Source organism: Vipera ursinii (genome assembly GCF_947247035.1).
Source record: "Vipera ursinii genome assembly, chromosome: 2".
NCBI lineage: Eukaryota > Metazoa > Chordata > Lepidosauria > Squamata > Viperidae > Vipera > Vipera ursinii.
Window position 1 is genome coordinate 8,423,368 of NC_139513.1, and position 18,346 is coordinate 8,441,713.

At 38.0% G+C, this 18,346-nt stretch overlaps 1 protein-coding gene across 1 annotated transcript in view; it reads right to left on the reverse strand.

Moving 5' to 3' along the window:
- Positions 1 to 230: 230 nt before the first annotated feature.
- LOC310633301 (vomeronasal type-2 receptor 26-like) overlaps positions 231 to 18,346 on the reverse strand; it is a gene marked incomplete at both ends in the record, with an annotated part of 226,507 nt that continues 208,391 nt past the window's right edge. Inside the window, one exon of the mRNA XM_083351000.1 lies at positions 231 to 1,141. Within this exon, the coding sequence (XP_083207126.1) occupies positions 231 to 1,141 (911 nt within the window). The remainder of the gene's footprint in view (positions 1,142 to 18,346) is intronic.

An 18,346-nucleotide genomic window follows, 5' to 3' on the forward strand; every position in this document is an offset into this window, starting at 1 on the left:
GGCATGGCATCTCAGGCCTCAAATAGGCTAAGGACATTGGCAGATATTCTTCCTTAAAGATTAAAAAAGTGGACATCTTTTAATTTTACTTTATCCAGTTGGTGAAATTATCTTCCAAACACCATTTAAATATATTAAGCAAAATCATTGGTTTACTTATGTTTGGAGAGCAGCTTGTACCATTTTCTTGATGTAGACTATTGGAAAAGTTAAGTTAAAATTCCTCTGTCTCACATTTCTGTGTTTCTTCTGGTTGTAAGATGCTCCTTTGTGTTCAGGTCTGGCTTCAGAATGATGATGTAGCACTTGGGAATAAAGATGCAGCCCAGCAGAGCAGCATTGGAGGACAAGATGGAGAAGACCTGCACAACCACCATGTATTTTCCTTTGGTGCTCAGGTAGGTGGGTAAAAAACTCACCCAGACGCTGCAGAAGACCAACATGCTGAAGGTGATAAGCTTGGCTTCATTGAAGGCCCCAGGGAGATTCCTGGCTAGAAAAGCCACAGTGAAACAGATGGCAGCCAGGAAGCCCAGGTAGCTGAGGGTGATGTAGAACATGATAACAGAGCCTTCATTGCATTGCAGGACAATCACTCCAGGCTGGGAGTGGAGGTCAGAATCAGGGAATGGGGGAGAAACTCCCAACCAGATGGTACAGATGATAATTTGGACAGCAGAACAAGAAATGATGATGGAGTTGGCCAAGCTCTTTCCCAACCAACTCCTCACTCGATTTCCTGGTTTTGTTGCCAGAAAAGCCAGAACGACTGTGATTGTTTTGGCCAAGAGAGAAGAAATGGCAATTGAGAAGACAATGCTGAATACTGTTTGTCGAAGAAGGCAGGTAGCTTTCCTTGGTTGACCAATGAAAATTAAAGAAGACAAGAAGCAAAGCAGGAGGGAGACCAGGAGGCTGTAAGAGAGGTCCCGGTTGTTGGCTTTGACAATGGGAGTTTCTCGGTATTTAATGAATATGATTAAAACAAGGCCTGTGGTTAGGAACAAGAGTACGGCAAAAGAGACCAAAATGATGCCCACATATTCTTTGTAAGAGAGGAAGGTTATAATTTTGGGAATACATTGTATTTGATCTTCATTTGGATATTGTTCAGGTGGACACTTGCTGCATTTTTCCATATCTGAGAACACCAAAAAGATTTATTTTTTTTAACAACCTCTCCATTCACATTTTAAGAAATAGCTTCTTAGACTTTGGATACCAAGAACAGTTTCCCAAATGCATGTTTTAAGATCTTCTCAAAATAAAGATAATAAGAATGCCATTTTCATACATACACATACACACTCATATATACACATACCTGTATGCATGTGTGTATACTGTATGTGTAATTTTTATGCCTTCCAGAGTCACCTTGTAGGGGATATGGGTGGCATAAAAATTTAAATGAATAACACACACACACACACACACACGTGTGTGTGTGTGTGTGTGTGTGTGTGTGATATCTATGGAATTTGGGAAGTCTTAGGATTTCATGTTAATGTGCAGAGCTTACAGTATTAGAGGTTAATAATGAATTAGTTAATCTTTCTAGATACACTTCCTGAATCCTGCAGGATGTCACTTCGTAATATACTGGACTCAGAGGATTTCTATGTTGTGAAACCTAGCAAGATGGCAGAGAAAGTCCTAGTCATGGAAATAATCTAGAATGTCTAATAGGAACAGTGGAAATATGGGTTGAATGAGATGTCCCAATAAGTGTCCACAGCACCTCATTGTGGACCAGTAATAACTTCTTGGTGATCATCACAGGGAAGCCCATGTAGAATAATTTACAAGCATCTTTCCAATGATTATTTTTTATTTTATTTTATTTTATTTTAATCCCATTTATATCCCGCCCTTCTCCGAAGACTCAGGGCGGCTTACAATTTAAGCACAAACCAATGTGCTTAGCAATAGCCTTCATTCTATGTATATGCCTGCTTATTAGGGCTTATTAGCCCCCCCCCAAGTGGCATTATTACAAAGTCAGCTTAATTGCCCCCAACAATCTGGGTCCTCATTTTACCTACCTCGGAAGGATGGAAGGCTGAGTCAACCTTGAGCCTGGTGGGATGCAAACCTGCACTAATTGCAGGCAGCTGGTGTTACTTAAGGAGGCATTAGCCCACTGCTCCACCATATACTAAGATATTTCCTCAAATTTCAAATAAATCTGATTTTCCTGGAAGTCAAAATATAGAAGGAAATATCCAAACTAAAAACAGAAGAGATATTTTATATGGTAGTAATACAGGTTGCCTAATATGGCAAACCTTCTTATCTCTTTGCAGCCCCTCTTTCAAATTAATTTTGCTGTTAGATAAGAAACTATGCACTTTCAAAATAAAGAAGAAAACAATAGTGCTTCCATCTGTCTCTTAACTTTTACTTTCATAAGAATGCTCTGGATGAATCTACTTCCCCAAGGCCTGCTCTTTTCTTTGGTATCACCCACCTTCCTGAGTGGAGATGGTCCCCTCTGGACAAGGAACACAGTCATAGCAGCAAATTGGCTCTCCTTCTCGAGCCTGTTTGACAAATCCAGGATGACATTTTTCCACACATTTGGACTGAGGCAGAGGCTAAGCAGAAAAACAATTAATGCCAAAGAAAACATGTTAGGACTAACCATCCATAGAACCACTTTGAAAGTTATCTAAAATAGTTTCCCAGTTAAGATAACTAGGAAAAAGTCCTTATAAATTAGGACTGTCATCCTTAAAGGACAGGATCTTTGTTCATTTGCATATTTTTCTTTAATTTATATGGCTGCCATCTTAGTCATATAAGACTAAAATTGAGTGCCTAGTTTCTAGGACCATAGATAGATGACATAGAGATAATGTCACAAAAATATATTTCTCAAAAATTCAAGCATCTTTTGCTGCAGACGAACATGCATATGACAATTTGTCATAAAAGATTATTTCTAAGGCAAAAAGGAATTAATAAATTTGTTTGGGCAGGGGGAAAGCCACGAGTTAAATTTAAGATAATGCAAGATATGCGTAAAGAGGTGGTCTTAAAATGCCTAATTTTAAATTATATTATGAAGCTGCTGCTTTGTCAGTGATAAGTGACTGGTTTAATTTAACACAAGCGAGATTATTAAATCTTGAGGGTCATGATTTGTTATTTGGATGGCATGCATATTTATTGTATGATAAGAAGGTGGATAATGTGTTTAAGATACATATTTTAAGGTATGCTCTGTTGCGAGTTTGGAAAAAGTATAGACATAAGTTAAATTATAAGATACCACTTTGGGCAATACCTAAACACGCAATAGAGAATATAAATGTGGGATTTAAACATGATGTGACTACATATAAGGAAATTTTAAGGTCTGAGAGGAATGTATGGCAATTAAAGTCATATAATATTTTAACAGAAGAAAAGATTGTACAAACCTGGTTTCAGTATGGACAATTACAGGCTAGGTGGAAAGAGGACCAGAAAACTGGTTTTTCAATGTTTGATGAAAATTTGGTAAAGCAAATTAGAGATCAAGGTCAAGCACATATAAAAAGGATATATCTTGCATTGATAGAAATTGATTCAGAGATGGAACTTGTCAAAGACTGAATGATAAAATGGGCTCAGAATTTTCAAGAAGTTATCACAATGGATACTTGGGAAAAGATCTGGGTGAGAAATGTAAAATTTACACAGGCCCAAAATTTAAGAGAAAACTTTTATAAAATGTTTTATAGGTGGCACTTAGATCCTAAAAAATTAGCAAGTATGTATCCGAACTGCCAGCCCAAATGTTGGAGGTGTGGTTGTGAGGATGCAACGTATTTTCATATATGGTGGACTTGCAAAAGGGTTAAAGCTTTTTGGATTAAAATTTGGTGGAATATGCAAAAAATATTGAAGAAAAGGATAAAGTTTTGTCCGCAATTGTTTTTACTGGGCATTATCACAGATATTACCGTTGTGGACACTAAGTTGATGTTGAATTTAATTACGGCAGCGAGACTTTTAGTAGCGCAATATTGGAAGAAGGAAGAACTGCCGACTATAGAAGAATGGACTTTAAAAGTTTCCAATTTGGCGGAAATGGAAAAGATCTCAGCGTATTTGAAAGACCAATCACAACAGAGATATATTGTGGAGTGGAGAAGATGGATTGATTATATCCAGAATAAATATGGGACTAAAAAGTTTCACTTAGCATTTGAATAAGTAATGGATTTATATGATGTATAACTAGCTTGTAATTATTTTATTAAGAGTTAAAGTGCGATAGAATTTAATATTTTATTGTTGTTGGCATATTTTAGACTATGTTTGTTTGCATTTTTATACCCTGTATTTAGCTCTGGGAAGTCGGGGAGGGGGGGAGGGGAGGGGAGAGTTGGGGAGGTTTGGGGAGGGGGGAGGGGGAGGGGAGGGGTTTTGTATTCAAAAATGTACTGTAAAACTTTTCAATAAAAAAAAGAGGAGAGAAGCAACCTGGAATTCAGGAGAAACTTCCTGACAGTTAGAACAAATAACCAGTGGAACAACCTGCCTCCAGAAGTGGTGAATGCTCCAACACTGGAAGTTTTTAAGAAGAGACTGGACAGCCATTTGCCTGAAATGGTATAGGGTTTCCTGCCTGAGCAGGGGGTTGGACTAGATGACCTCCAAGGTCCCTTCCAACATCTTCTTCTTCTTCTTCTTCTTCTTCTTCTTCTTCTTCTTCTTCTTCTTCTTCTTCTTCTTCTTCTTCTTCTTCTTCTTCTTCTTCTTCTTCTCCTCCTCCTCCTTCTCCTTCTCCTTCTTCTCCTTCTCCTCCTCCTCCTCATTATTATTATTATTATTATTATTATTATTATTATTATTATTATTATTATTATTATTATTATTATTATTATTATTATTATTATTATTATTATTATTATTATGTCCAAACCTGAACTTGGGCCCTGGTCAACAAAATTGCCTTCTTCTTTGCTATTTGAAAATAAGAAACCACTAAACCAGAAACTATCAGCACTATAATTCCCAACATTTGATCACCAATTTTACAGAGATACTTCATTGTAGAGGGGACACCAGGATTGTGGCCTGTATCCTGAAGAATAATGACCCAAAAATCTTATTTTAGATATAGCTGAATCAGCTTAAAACAGTATCCCAAATTATAACCTTTGAAAGACACAATTGTACTCCAAGCCTCCCAAGCAGTCTAAGAAAACTATGAAGGTTCTACTCTTCACATTCAAATCTCAGTGAAGGAAGGCCATCCTTCTGGGTGACTAGGCTTAGCTCACTTGAAATGGGTCCAAAGGCTTTGGAAAACATAGAAAAGGCAACAATAGTTTGCTCACCTTTTTCATCAACTTCAGTTGTGAAAGAACATCTTGGCTGATAAAAAGTCTCTTTCTTTCAAAACTCCCCAGGTACTTTAACACGTAATTCTTCTTTGGGAAAACCAACCAGCTCAAGATAACTATATCTGCTAGCAGCTCTCCATTTTGGTCCGAGTACATTTTCATCTCAGAAAGATTGCAAAATTTATTCTTTTGCAGAAATGGATGAAGCTGGAATGTAAAAATCCAGGAATTTTAAATGCAGAAACCTTCGTTTCTTATTCCATATGGTCTTTCAACATTTGAATCTGTCTAATACAGTTGTCTAAACTTGTAAATACATTTATTAGGTGAACAGGTGCAGGGCTATTTTCAAAACAGAAAAAGAAAGTTCAGCAAAATTTGTTAATCATATATTGAGTAGATGTATACTGACAAAATATAATATAATCCTGTAGGATTACCTACGGGAGCACCTACTGTTAATCATATATTGACTAGATGTATACTGACAAAATATAATATAATCCCGTAGGATTACCTACGGGAGCACCTACTGCCGGCGTCAACTTCCCTCCGTCCTGTACGCTCCCACAGAGAGGGCCTCCTCAGGGTACCACCGGTCAGAGAATGTCGACTGGTGACCCCCAGGGGGAGAGCATTGTCGGTGGGCGCACCAGTCCTTTGGAACCGCTTACCGGCTGAACTACGGATGGCCCCCGACCTTCGCTCCATATGTTGACAGAACAAATGTTGACAGAACAAATAATTGTTGACAGAACAAATAATTGACAAAATTTGTTAATAATAGGGAACCTTCTAGAATAGAACAGAACAGAAAGAACAGAACAGAACAGAACAGAACAGAACAGAACAGAACAGAACAGAATAGAATAGAATAGAATAGAATAGAATAGAATAGAATAGAATAGAATAGAATAGAATAGAAAACAGGAAAGAATAAGGAATAGAAAACAGGAAAGAATAAGGAACAGAACAGAACAGAACAGAACAGAACAGAACAGAACAGAACAGAACAGAACAGAACAGAACAGAACAGAATAGAATAGAATAGAATAGAATAGAATAGAATAGAATAGAATAGAAAACAGGAAAGAATAAGGAATAGAAAACAGGAAAGAATAAGGAATAAAAAACAGGAAAGAATAAGGAACAGAACAGAACAGAACAGAACAGAACAGAACAGAACAGAACAGAATAGAATAGAATAGAATAGAATAGAATAGAATAGAATAGGACCTTGGAGGTCTTCTAGTCCAACCCTCTGCTCAAGCAGGAGACTCTATACAATTTGAGACAAGTGTTTGTTTAGTCTCTTCTTAAAAAAACCCAATGATGAAGCACCTGAAGGCAAGCTGTTCCACTGGTTAATTGTTCTCACTGTTATGGAGTTTCTCCTTCATTCCAGGTTGTTCCTCCCCTTGATTAGTTTCCATCCATTGTTTTTTGTCTTATCCTCTGATGCTTTTGAAAATACGTTGACCCCCTCTTCATTGTGGCAACCTCTCAAATACTGGGATATTGCTATCATTTTTCCCCTGCTCCTTCTTTTCACTGGATTAAGGTAAAGGTAAAGGTTCCCCTGCACATGCGTGCTAGTCATTTCCGACTCTAGGGGCTGGTGCTTATCTCCGTTTCAAAGCCAAAGAGCCAGCGCTTGTCCGAGGATGTCTCCGTGGTCATGTGGCTGGCATGACTGGACGCCAAAGGCGCACGGAACGCTGTTACCTTCCCACCGTAGTGGTCCCTATTTTTCTACTTGCATTTTTAAGTGCTTTCGAACTGCTAGGTTGGCAGAAGCTGGGACGAGTAACAGGCACTCACTCTGCTACTCAGCACTTGACCTGCCAAACTGCTGACCTTCTGATCGACAAGCTCAGCGTCCTAACTCACTGAGCCACCGCGTCACTGGATTACCCATATTCAATTCCTGCAACCATTCTTCCTATCTTTTAGTCTCCAGGCCTTTAATATATCTTAGTTGCTCTTCTCAGCACTTCTTCCAAAGTCTCAACCATCTTTTTTTTTTAATGTGGTAAACGAAACTGGATGTAGAATTCCAGGAATGGTCTTACTAAGGTTTTATAAAACAGTACTAATATTTCAAATAATTTTGATTCTGTTTATACAACCAAGGATTATATTAGCTTTTTTTCTTAATAGATGGTGGGGATGGTAGTGACATAAGATGATTTCAGCACAGTATTGACAAAGCACTTTATAATATTTTTTTTAATCCCATTTATATCCCACCCTTCTCCGAAGACTCAGGGCGGCTTACAATTTAAAGCACAAATTAATGTGCTTAGCAATAGCCTTCATTCTATGTATATGCCTGCTTATTAGGGCTTTCGCGCCCCCCCCCCAGCAGCATTTTTACAAAGTACAAATGTTATGATTAGCAATCTAGTTAAGTGAAGGCTGGATGATGTGATAATTAAATGGGTAAACATTGACTTAAAATTGAATTCAAATTTTCAATGTTCCTCATAAAACTGGGGAGTTATGAATAACAATTAGTCCTCGGTCATCTATTCTACATTTTCATTAATACAGACAGATAGTGTTCATAAATCATGATTTTTGGATTCAAGATTAGTATCAGCTTGTAGACAGAACTATTCTGATGTCTTTTTAAAAATGCCAATCTTTCAGAAAAAAATATTTAAGATTTGCTGCAAACTGAATGTAAGTCAACAGCATGAAGATCATGGAAAGAAAACAAATGCAATATAAGAATCTCATGAAATGAGTGTTCTGGTTTGGGGAGACACCAATGTAAGTACCTGTCCCCTTGCCAGCATTATGCTTGGAGGAGACTTTGTATAAAAACTGCATCAGCTTTAGGAAGAAGAGGGCATTTTGATTTACAAGAGATGAAAATCAGAAGGAGATTTGGAGCACCTTTTCCAACTAGCACAATTCCTTAATTGCAGAAGACAGGATACAGCTTTCTTACACAGAAGCTTAAGATCTTTTCACTGTTATTCCAGAGTGTGGGACATGGAAAAATGAGCTTAGTTACCAGAGAGGAGATGCTGAGTGAATGAGAGGAGAACAATGTTTAAAGGAGGAAACATTTTAAATCTGAGCCAGTGAACCAGAGAGGGTCAGCCTCACCTTCAACGATTGTGTTAATGCACAAACCAAACTACCTGAGGATTAGAAAAGAGCTGATCTGGTTCCCATCTTCAAAAAAAGGAGGAGAAACAAAACAGACCCAGGAAACCACAGACCAATCAGCCTAACATCAATACCTTTGAAGATACTGAAAAAATAATCAAAAAACAGATCTGTGAACATCTAGAAACAAAGATATAACTAGAAGCCAACAAGGGTTTGTTAAAAACAGATCATGCCAAACCAATCTTATTTCATTCTTTGATAAAGTAAAAAAAAACTGTACACCAGCAAAATGCTGTGGACAAAGTATATTTAGATTTCAGCAAGGCATTAGACAAAGTAGACCATAACCTCCTCCTTGGTCAGCTAGAAAAATGTGGATAGATAGCATCACCACCAGATGGATTTGTAACTGGCTGACAAACCTTACTCAACAAGTAGTCCTTAATGGTACTACGTCTTCATGGAGGGAAGTAAGCAGTGGGGTACCACAAGGTTATGTCTTAGGCCAAGTACTCTTCAACATCTTTATAAATGACTTCTATTCCTTAGACGAAGGAATAGAAGGGAAACTCATCAAATCTGCAGACAACACTAAGCTGGCAGGAATAGCCAACACCCCAGAAGACAAGCTCACAATCAAGAAAGATCTTAACAGACTTGAACAATCCTATCTAAAAAATTGCAATTTAATGTGGAGAAAAGCAAAGTTTTACACCTGGGCAGAAAAAAAAACCAAAGGTACAAAAACTGGTTCAAAAACAGTAACTGTGAGAGGGACCTTGGAGTCCTAGTGGATGATCACTTAAACATGAGTCAGCTGTCTGCAGCAGCAGCCAAAAAACACAATACAATCCTTGGTTGTGTAAACAGAGGCATAGAAACAAAATTATGTGAAGTATTAGTACCATTTTATAAAACCTTAGTAAGACCACACCTGGAATACTGCATCCAGTTTCAGTCACCACATTACAAAAAGGATGTTGAGACTTTGGAAAAAGTACAAAGAAGAGTAGCTAAGACGATTAAAGGCCTGGAGACTAAAACATATGAAGAACGGTTGCAGGATTTGTGTTTGGCTAGTCTTAAAAAAAAGGACTAGGGGGGACATAATAGCAATAGTCCAGTATTTGAAAAGCTGCCACAAATTATTTTCCAAAGCACCAGAGGACATGACAAGAAACAATGGATGGAAACTAATCAAGGAGAGATGCAACCTGGAATTAAGGAGAAGCTTCTTAATAGTGAGGACAATTATCCAGTGGAACAGCTTGCCTTCAGACATTGGGTATGCTTCATCACTGAAGGTTTTTAAGAAGAGTGGACAATTATTTGTTTAAATAATTGAGCAGTGGGCTGGAGTAGAAGACCTCCAATGTCTCTTGCAGCTCTATTCTGATTCTGATTCATCAATCAGAAAAAACCTGAATGGGATTGCTGCAGAGAGGACGGGTTGAGCTAGATAATCGCAGGATCTTCTTCAAATTTATGAAGGTAAAACTCTCTTACACTAATCACTTTTGAGAACATTATGCCTCAAGTGATTAGACTGATCAAATCTGTATAATAATAATAATAATAATAATAATAATAATAATAATAATAATAATAATAATAATAATAATAATAATATAAAGTTGGAAGGGACCTTGGAGGTCATCTAGTCCAACCCCCTGCTCAGGCAGGAAACCCTTTTTTGAAGATGGGAACTACATCAGCTCTCTTCCAGTCCTCTGGTAGTTCCCCAGTGCTCCAGGATCCAAGATGTTTGATTCTTGTAGAACAATGAGATTGAGATGGTTCACCTGCTTCTCCTTTGGATTATTTAAAAAAAAAATATTGATAGATCCTTGTTGGTACCCCATACCTGCCATGGCTGAAGACTTGGAGCCCCAAAACTTTCTTTACCCTTCTTTCCTCTTCTCCTGGATATGGAGGAATATACCTCGTCCAAGACATAAGCCAAAGTCCTGACCACACTATAAACACGCGGATTAAGTTTGAATTTGTAACTGTTTCTTTTGTCTTTACTTTCCAGTGGTGCCTTCTGGGTGCACCTTTTTCGACCTTTGATAGAAAAGATGTGCTTTGAAAATGAACAGTGAAAACACTTATGTAAGGGTTTCACAAAGATCGATGATTGAAAAGTATCATCAATCCCTCTTGTCTGAATATCAAAGTTCCAAATACTATGGACATATTGGTAAACTCTGTGACTTTTCACTGATAATCCTCCAAACTGTGTGATGATCCAGACTTTCCCTTCAGTAGGTTCTGGTAAAATTTCAAGTGCAAAATGGACAGCATGAAATCCATCAATCATGGTATTATAGTCTGTAAAGAAAACAAAGACATTGACTTGTCTCCACTTAGAAATGGCATCCTTGAAGGATGCTGTAGGTGTAGTATTTGAGAATTGTTGTGATATAACAACACAAATTTCATTCCTCACAAGTAGAGGAGTAAAGGTTCTCATGAAATCCTCTCCCTTCTGTGTGTCTGAAGCAAAGAGACCAATCAAGGTCCATCTGAAATGGAGCAGCAGTTGTACAATTGCTGGATACTGGATTCCATCTTTGGGAGCCATTCGGTAGAAAAAGGGAAATTGTCTTTTATCACTCAGAGCCTCTGAAACAAATTTACAAGTGATCTGAAAAAGCAATGAAGAATGCTGTGTAATCACTGAGGTCAGATGAAGTGCAAAACATTAGCTTTTAATAAATCCAAATTTACTCCGTTGAACATAATAAAATAGTTTATTATTGATTAGTCATAAAACCATATCAAGATACAGAATATAAAATACAGAACATTAATAAGTATATAAATATAGAGTACAAGAAACATATTAAGTAAAAAAGAATAATAAAAAATGCAATGATATTTCTATATCACCCCTACAATTTACGACAATCAGACTCTCATGTGAAGATTTCAAATGATATGTTCTGTTGCAATATACTGTATACACACACACACACACACACACACATATACATAGTGTGTGTATTTAATTCTGACTGCCCAGTAATTATGTTGTTTTAATATAAAGAACAGGTTGTTTATCTAATGTGCAGTCCAAAATATTGATCTCTCTCTTTCTTATAATTTTAGAGGTATTATTGATTCTATCTCTGGACCTCTACAAATACAAATATGTTTGTTGTAAGGGATTTGGTTAAATCTTCCACACTTAATCATTTGTCCAGTTGTCCATCTTCCTCAAGTAAATATTGCCCTAATTTTTTTTAGTCATTTCTGCATTGAAATACTTGGTAATTTGGAAGTATGTTTATAGTAGTTCATCCATTTCAATGTGCCAAACTTACTGAGAATGGCTATATCCAGTGCTTTTTTTGTAAAAGAAAAAGGTGCCGGAACTCACACATGTCATACAACCCGCCTTGCCTACCCTACAAGGTTCCATCCAAAAAAGGTGCCGGAACTCCGTTCTGAGTGTTCTATGAGAAAAAAAGCCCTGGCTATATCTTTCTCTTATTCAATATCTGAGATTCTTTCTGGAGCAATCTTTTTAGTTTGTTCTCCAATTATACAAAAGACAGGGAAACCAGAACTCCTAATATAATTTGTAAACTGTATAATCCAAGAACTCTTTGACTGAAATTTAGCTATTCTAATAGACAGAGTTTTCGAACTCTGACAGTTTCCATAGTATTATTTTATGGCAATAATTATATGGCCTGATTCTACACAAACAACAAATTGTATAAATTCCTAATTCATCAATTATTGAAGAAACTGAAGTCCTTTTATCCAACCCAAACTACTTATCTTATGCTGTGATTGTGTTTGTTCTAATAGTGATAACTGTTTTAAGCCCCAAATGTCAGCTCCATATGAGCATGAAGGCAACTTTGACCTAATGTGCTTTAATAAATGGGAGTTCATGATGCTAGATAGCTATGTCTTTTTTTATTTAAGCAGTACATTCACTTAAGCCCTTCTTCCAAGTGAATTTATTGACAATGAAAGAACAAAGGTCCAGTCTCAGAGAAAACTACTCCTAGGTAAGGTATGTCAGGTATTACTTATTTGTGTAAATGAGGCTACCTGTAGAGCTTCACCTGTCAGAATATTTTTTGAATAATTCAACCAGTACAAAGTACTCTCCAGGGTCTAACTTCTCTTCAAGCCTTGATGAGTTTGTTCATGAATAGATTATAGATTATAGCAAAAAACATGTTGGCTAATATACTACAAATTTTTGTGATAAAATGATTAATTTATAGTGAGCCCTGTTTTATCAAATATAGATAAGATAATACATTAGGATTATTTCACAATTCTGGGATTTGTTCACCATTGAAAACATCATTACTTTAACTAAATCAAATAGAAAATATTAGAATCCCATCTCTACTGTAACTTCCATTTATACAAAGAAGCTTTGATTGGATACAGAATATTTCCTTACCTTCACAACTGTGCAGCAAAACAGTGAAGATGCTGTCAAGAAAGGATATGCCTGCTTCAATCCTTGCCCTTTCACCATTGTGGATCCCTATCCCTAGCCATGACATCTACAATGCCCATGGTAAAAAGTGGTTCTTGAATTCCATACAGAAGATATGGTTAGATCTTTTGCTCACCCAACACCAGCCCACTCATATCACTTATAGAGAAATAGACCCACAAACCTGGGGGACTTTGTAGGTGCCTACTAAAGTTGACATCTGAATGGAGATGTCTCTTTCAGTTCCATCAAGAAGAGCCAAAAGGTTGTCCTTTCTTCCACAGCTATAGTTGGGGACATTAGCTTCTCCAGTAGACAGTGTGTCCATCAAGGCATCTGAAGTGCCAAGTGTATTAAAATAGTTGTCATGGATACTGTAGCCAAGTGTGAAATTGTGCAGGAACTGGGAATTCTTGTTGACCACTTGAATGGCAAAAATGTAGGGTAGTAATCCTGGCAGATTAGTATATCTAGTACTGTACAAATATAATTATATTATCACCATGAACAACAGAAACAACAAAATAAGCCAATATTTATTGAAAACCAGAGGCAAATGATATTCACCCATCACCATTTAATTTCCAAGAGTGTTGGGAAGATGGGATGGACATAGTCTTCAATCAGGTTAATAGTCACAAATGCATTGTTAGTTGTGCTAATGCTAATTTTTCTATGTCCAATGACCATGATTCATAGTCATTCAATCAAGTACAGCTACCATAAAAGCAAGAACATGAATGAATAATTGAGCCAGCAAAGCAATTTTAAACATTCTTATTTCTATAATAATCATACAATTAACATGGACAGACAGAGGCAACTACAATCTTTTCAATAACTGCATGAAATGAAAGTTAATGGGTGAACTCAGTACTGGAAGAGGATGAGAATATCCTCTGAATTCTGTGTCTCTCTTTCTCAGGTTCTTTTTGGTTTTCTTCTGCTCCATCCTTGCATTCAAGTCTTGTACAAAATTATGCAAAAGTGGAGAGCCCTATAAATCAAAATTATCCAAGAACGTATCCTACAATTTAAAAACAAGTGGAAGACAAAGAAGGGAAGAAGAGTATACTAAATGCAAATGGAGGGAATGCAACTCCAACACACTGAATGACTTACGGAGAAGAAATATAACGAGCCCCATTAAATTGTATCAACTCAAGAGAAGGTTTGGTTGCCGTTTCAAACACAGTAATGATATGGTCTCCTGGTCCATAATAATTCCATGGATTTCCTCTGTCCCGCTTCTTCAAAAGCAAGGGGCACTTGGTTCTGAGTCTCCCAGAATTTCTTTGGGTCAGCCCAAGCATCAGAAGCAGAAGTGGGAGCAGGAGGTCCATTCCTCCTTGGGATGACTTCTCTTCTCTGGAAGAGTTTAGAAGGATGCCAAGCACTTTCAAAAGATGGCAAAGAGAGTTACTTTCCTGATTCAGACACAGACAAACTGAGTTTCACGTAGAAAGGAGAGAAAGGCACATTCAAGAGCACAATCTTTGCCAATCCTATATATTGTACATAACACTCAATAGGATGATAGGCTGATGTAAGATCCCTTCCATATTGCTTCAATCTGATTTTTGTTTCCATAAAAGGCAATGATGGGAGAAGTAGCAAAAGAAGTCCCAGAAAAAGACTGGGATGGTGAGAAGCAGCATCTCCTCTGGGGACCCTTGAGTTCCTTTGGGTCTCCATGTTCAGAGGAAGAGCTGGAAAATAGCATATTAGTGGGGGAAAACTCACAGCTATGCCCCCGGAGGTACTGTTTTTCAGTGGTTCTAGTTCTTTCTAATGAGATATGTTAGGAAATCAGTGTTGGAGGGTGAGAGTTCAACCCCCATGTGAATGTCTTTTTTGATCAGGATTGTAATGATCAAGATTCTTGCATTGAAATGGCTGCCAGGTGCCAATTAGTAACTGACTGTCATCCACAGACATTCCATCAAATGCTTAAGAGAGAAGTTTGAGGATCTGGAGTTGGGAGAAGGGGAGCCAATCACCCATCTCCAAGAAGGGCAGGATGACAAATATGCCAAAATATTTTCTTTTATTGCCAGCTGTTCTCCCTTCAGCTGAAAGTCAACAAGCAGCCAAGGGGCTAGTTATAGTGCTGTACTCAAATCCACCACTAGATGTCATTCAAAGTCCATTTTACCCTCGTAAAACAAAGGGATGATTTTTTATATTTCTTATATTTTAGCTCAATTATTTTTCCCCCAAAGAGAACATCTTAACAGTTCTCAAATTTATCAAAACTGTAGCTTTGTGTAACTTTCACTTCAGTGTTGTGTATTTCTGTCCCCCATAAAAAAAAATTAAAACACCACTTCCGTTCACCTTTGGAGGTTTTTAGCTTCTTGGGAACCTTTCCTAGGAAATTCAGTTGTAAAATAGTAAAGAAAGGATCAATATTCTCACCCAGTTCCAAACATGCTGTTTACAATGTGCTAACTGAAGCTTTTGTTCTTTGGTTGTCAGCAGCTAATGGCCAGCCACAAAGGGGTGGCTGGTCTTTCCCCTGCCAGTTTAGAGGGCTTTTTTGGATCAAATGGAAAGACAGTGATCAGCAAGGCACCCCTCCTTCTTCATTGCCTCTTTGGGGTGACTTTAGGCCCTTTTCAGCAAGCCTTTCTGCATCCATCTTAAAAAGGTAAAGGAAAAGGTTCCCCCGCACATGCGTGCTAGTTGTTTCCAACTCTAGGGGCCGGTGTTCATCTCCGTTTCAAAGCCGAAGAGCCAGCGTTTGTCCGAGGACCGTTTCCGTGGTCATGTGGCCAGCATGACTAGACACCAAAGGCGCACGGAACGCTGTTACCTTCCCACCGTAGTGGTCCCTATTTTTCTACTTGCATTTTTACGTGCTTTCAAACTGCTAGGTTGGCAGAAGCTGGGATGAGTAACAGGCACTCACTCTGTTACGCAGCACTCGGCATTTGACCTGCCAAACTGCCGACCTTCTGATCGACAATCTCAGCGTCCTAATCCATTTTACCATGATGCAAAACCAGAAGTCTTCCACCCGGTGCCTTAATCACTACACCAAATTGCTCTGGTTCATATCAATAGTATTCACTTTGCCTGGTCACTTCACCTATGGCTGCATTCACATTTGTAACATTTAACTATGGTTTGTTTTCTGAAATCAGATCTGTTGGATGATGGGTCAGTAAATTACTGGAACCCTGAAGTACATTAATTTAGTGGAGATAAGCTGAACAATAGTTTATAACTGAAATAACCAGGGACATTTTTTTCCCTACAAGAATGACATTCACGCAACATACTTCACTAGATCAGGGAAACATCTCATAGCCAAATTGAGAAGCAGGTCTAAGTTAGCCTCATGAAAGAGTCCTCAGGGAATAGGGCGGTATATAAATATAACTAAATAAATAAATAAATAAAGACCATAACAAAACAGAGAAAGGGCCACTATGTATCCCTAAACCAATTTCTGGGTAGGTCTGGCAAGAAATCAGGTCACACCGTCTACGCTGTGAGCACCACCACTATCTCAGCTGCAGACTTCACACCCACTCTTTATTTAATAAACTATGAAACTTCAAAATATAAAGGATTTAAGTGCCTTCCGTGAATATTGAAGGACAACAGAGAGTCAAGTAAAGTAAAAATATTTTTTTCTATCCCTTCTGTAAATGTCTCCTTATTTACCCAAGAATACAATCTACTGACTGTCACTTTCCTGTCTCTTAGTCAGCTCTCATCCCAAAAATCATACTTCTAGAACAGGTGGAAATGAAATGTCACTTCAGGCACAAGGAATTTTAAAATCAGCTCCAAATTAGGATTAATATCTGGAGATCTCATATAAAAGAAAATCACAAAGAAGAACCTGCTCTTAACATTAGGGAGGGTTTAAGGGTGCAGAGAGAGTTAAGTGTCAAGAACCAAGGGTTTAAGGGTGCAGAGAGAGTTAAGTGTCAAGAACCAAGACTGCCCCCAAACTCCATAGCTTAATTACTGTAACCATTCTTACTGTGTTTTAGCCTCCAGATCTCTAATCATTCTTGTCATTCTTCTCTGCACTCTTTCCAACATCTTTTTTGTATTGTGGTGAAAATAACTGGATGCAGTATTCCAGGTCTGGTCTTATAAAGCTTTGTGAGCCTTGAGCCTTGGTGGAGCAGTGGGCTAATGCCTCCTTAAGTAACACCAGCTGCCTGCAATTAGTGCAGGTTCGCATCCCACCAGGCTCAAGGTTGACTCAGCCTTCCATCCTTCCGAGGTAGGTAAAATGAGGAGCCAGATTGTTGTGGGGGCAATAAGCTGACTTTGTATTAATGCCACTTGGGGGGGGGGAAGCCCTAACAAGCAGGCATATACATAGAATGAAGGCTATTGCTAAGCACATTGATTTGTGCTTCTTAGATTGTAAGCCGCCCTGAGTCTTCGGAGAAGGGTGGGATATAAATGGGATTAAAATAAAATAAATAAATAAAAATAAAGTGGTTCTAGAATTTCACATGATTTTGATTGTATTCCCTAAGGATGAGCTGAAGCACAAGTCCAAAAGCTTGGAAAACTATACCTCTGGTCATGGTGACTAAACCCAGATTGGATCCTGCAGCCTTATCCTGGGACACAATATATTTGCCTTCATTTGTCCTTCCTCTTTACTCCCTACCTCCTGATATGATTGTTTATCTAGTGTTTTTTGCTTGGAATTAGGTTCTAAAGGATGAAAAGGATGTGCAGAGCTACTCTTGAAAAAGAAAAAAAAAACAAGAGTTTGCACAGAAAAACAGGATTGTGAGAGTAATGAATTGTGTACAGCAACCACACAGATACACTGAGTTGTGTAAAGAATTTACTTGTAGGATAAAGTAATAGCACAGTCCAAGAAACAGTCCAGGTCATACACAGATATTTAAAGTATAGCCGATACCAACAGTCCAAAGATTATCCACCGCAGAGTCGTCTTACCAGGCAGTAAGTCAAAACACAATCACAGTTCTTCAGGTTTTGCATACAGTAGCAAAGCAAACCACAAACCACAACAAACAGTAATCAATAGCAGAGAGACATGAATGGTAACAGAGAGAAGCTATTTCTCTAGCTCCCTCTTATGGCCATTAGGGACATTGCTGACCAATCAGCAGAAAGTATAGCGCATTCACTATTAAAGGTATACATTACAGTAATGCTTTAATTGCAACCATACAGTCTTGGTTTAGATATTGCCAACCCAACCAGTTAGGCAATAGACATAGCCCAAACATGAACTTTGGCTACCCTTCCCCTTCAATTTTAATTTAAAACCCTTCTGATAAGATGAGGCAGTTGTTTTCCAAATATATTCTTCCCAGTTCTTGTGAGATTCAATCCATCCATTGCCAGGAGCCCTTCATGTAGGTAATGCAGACCATGGCCTAGGAAACTGAATTTCTCTTGA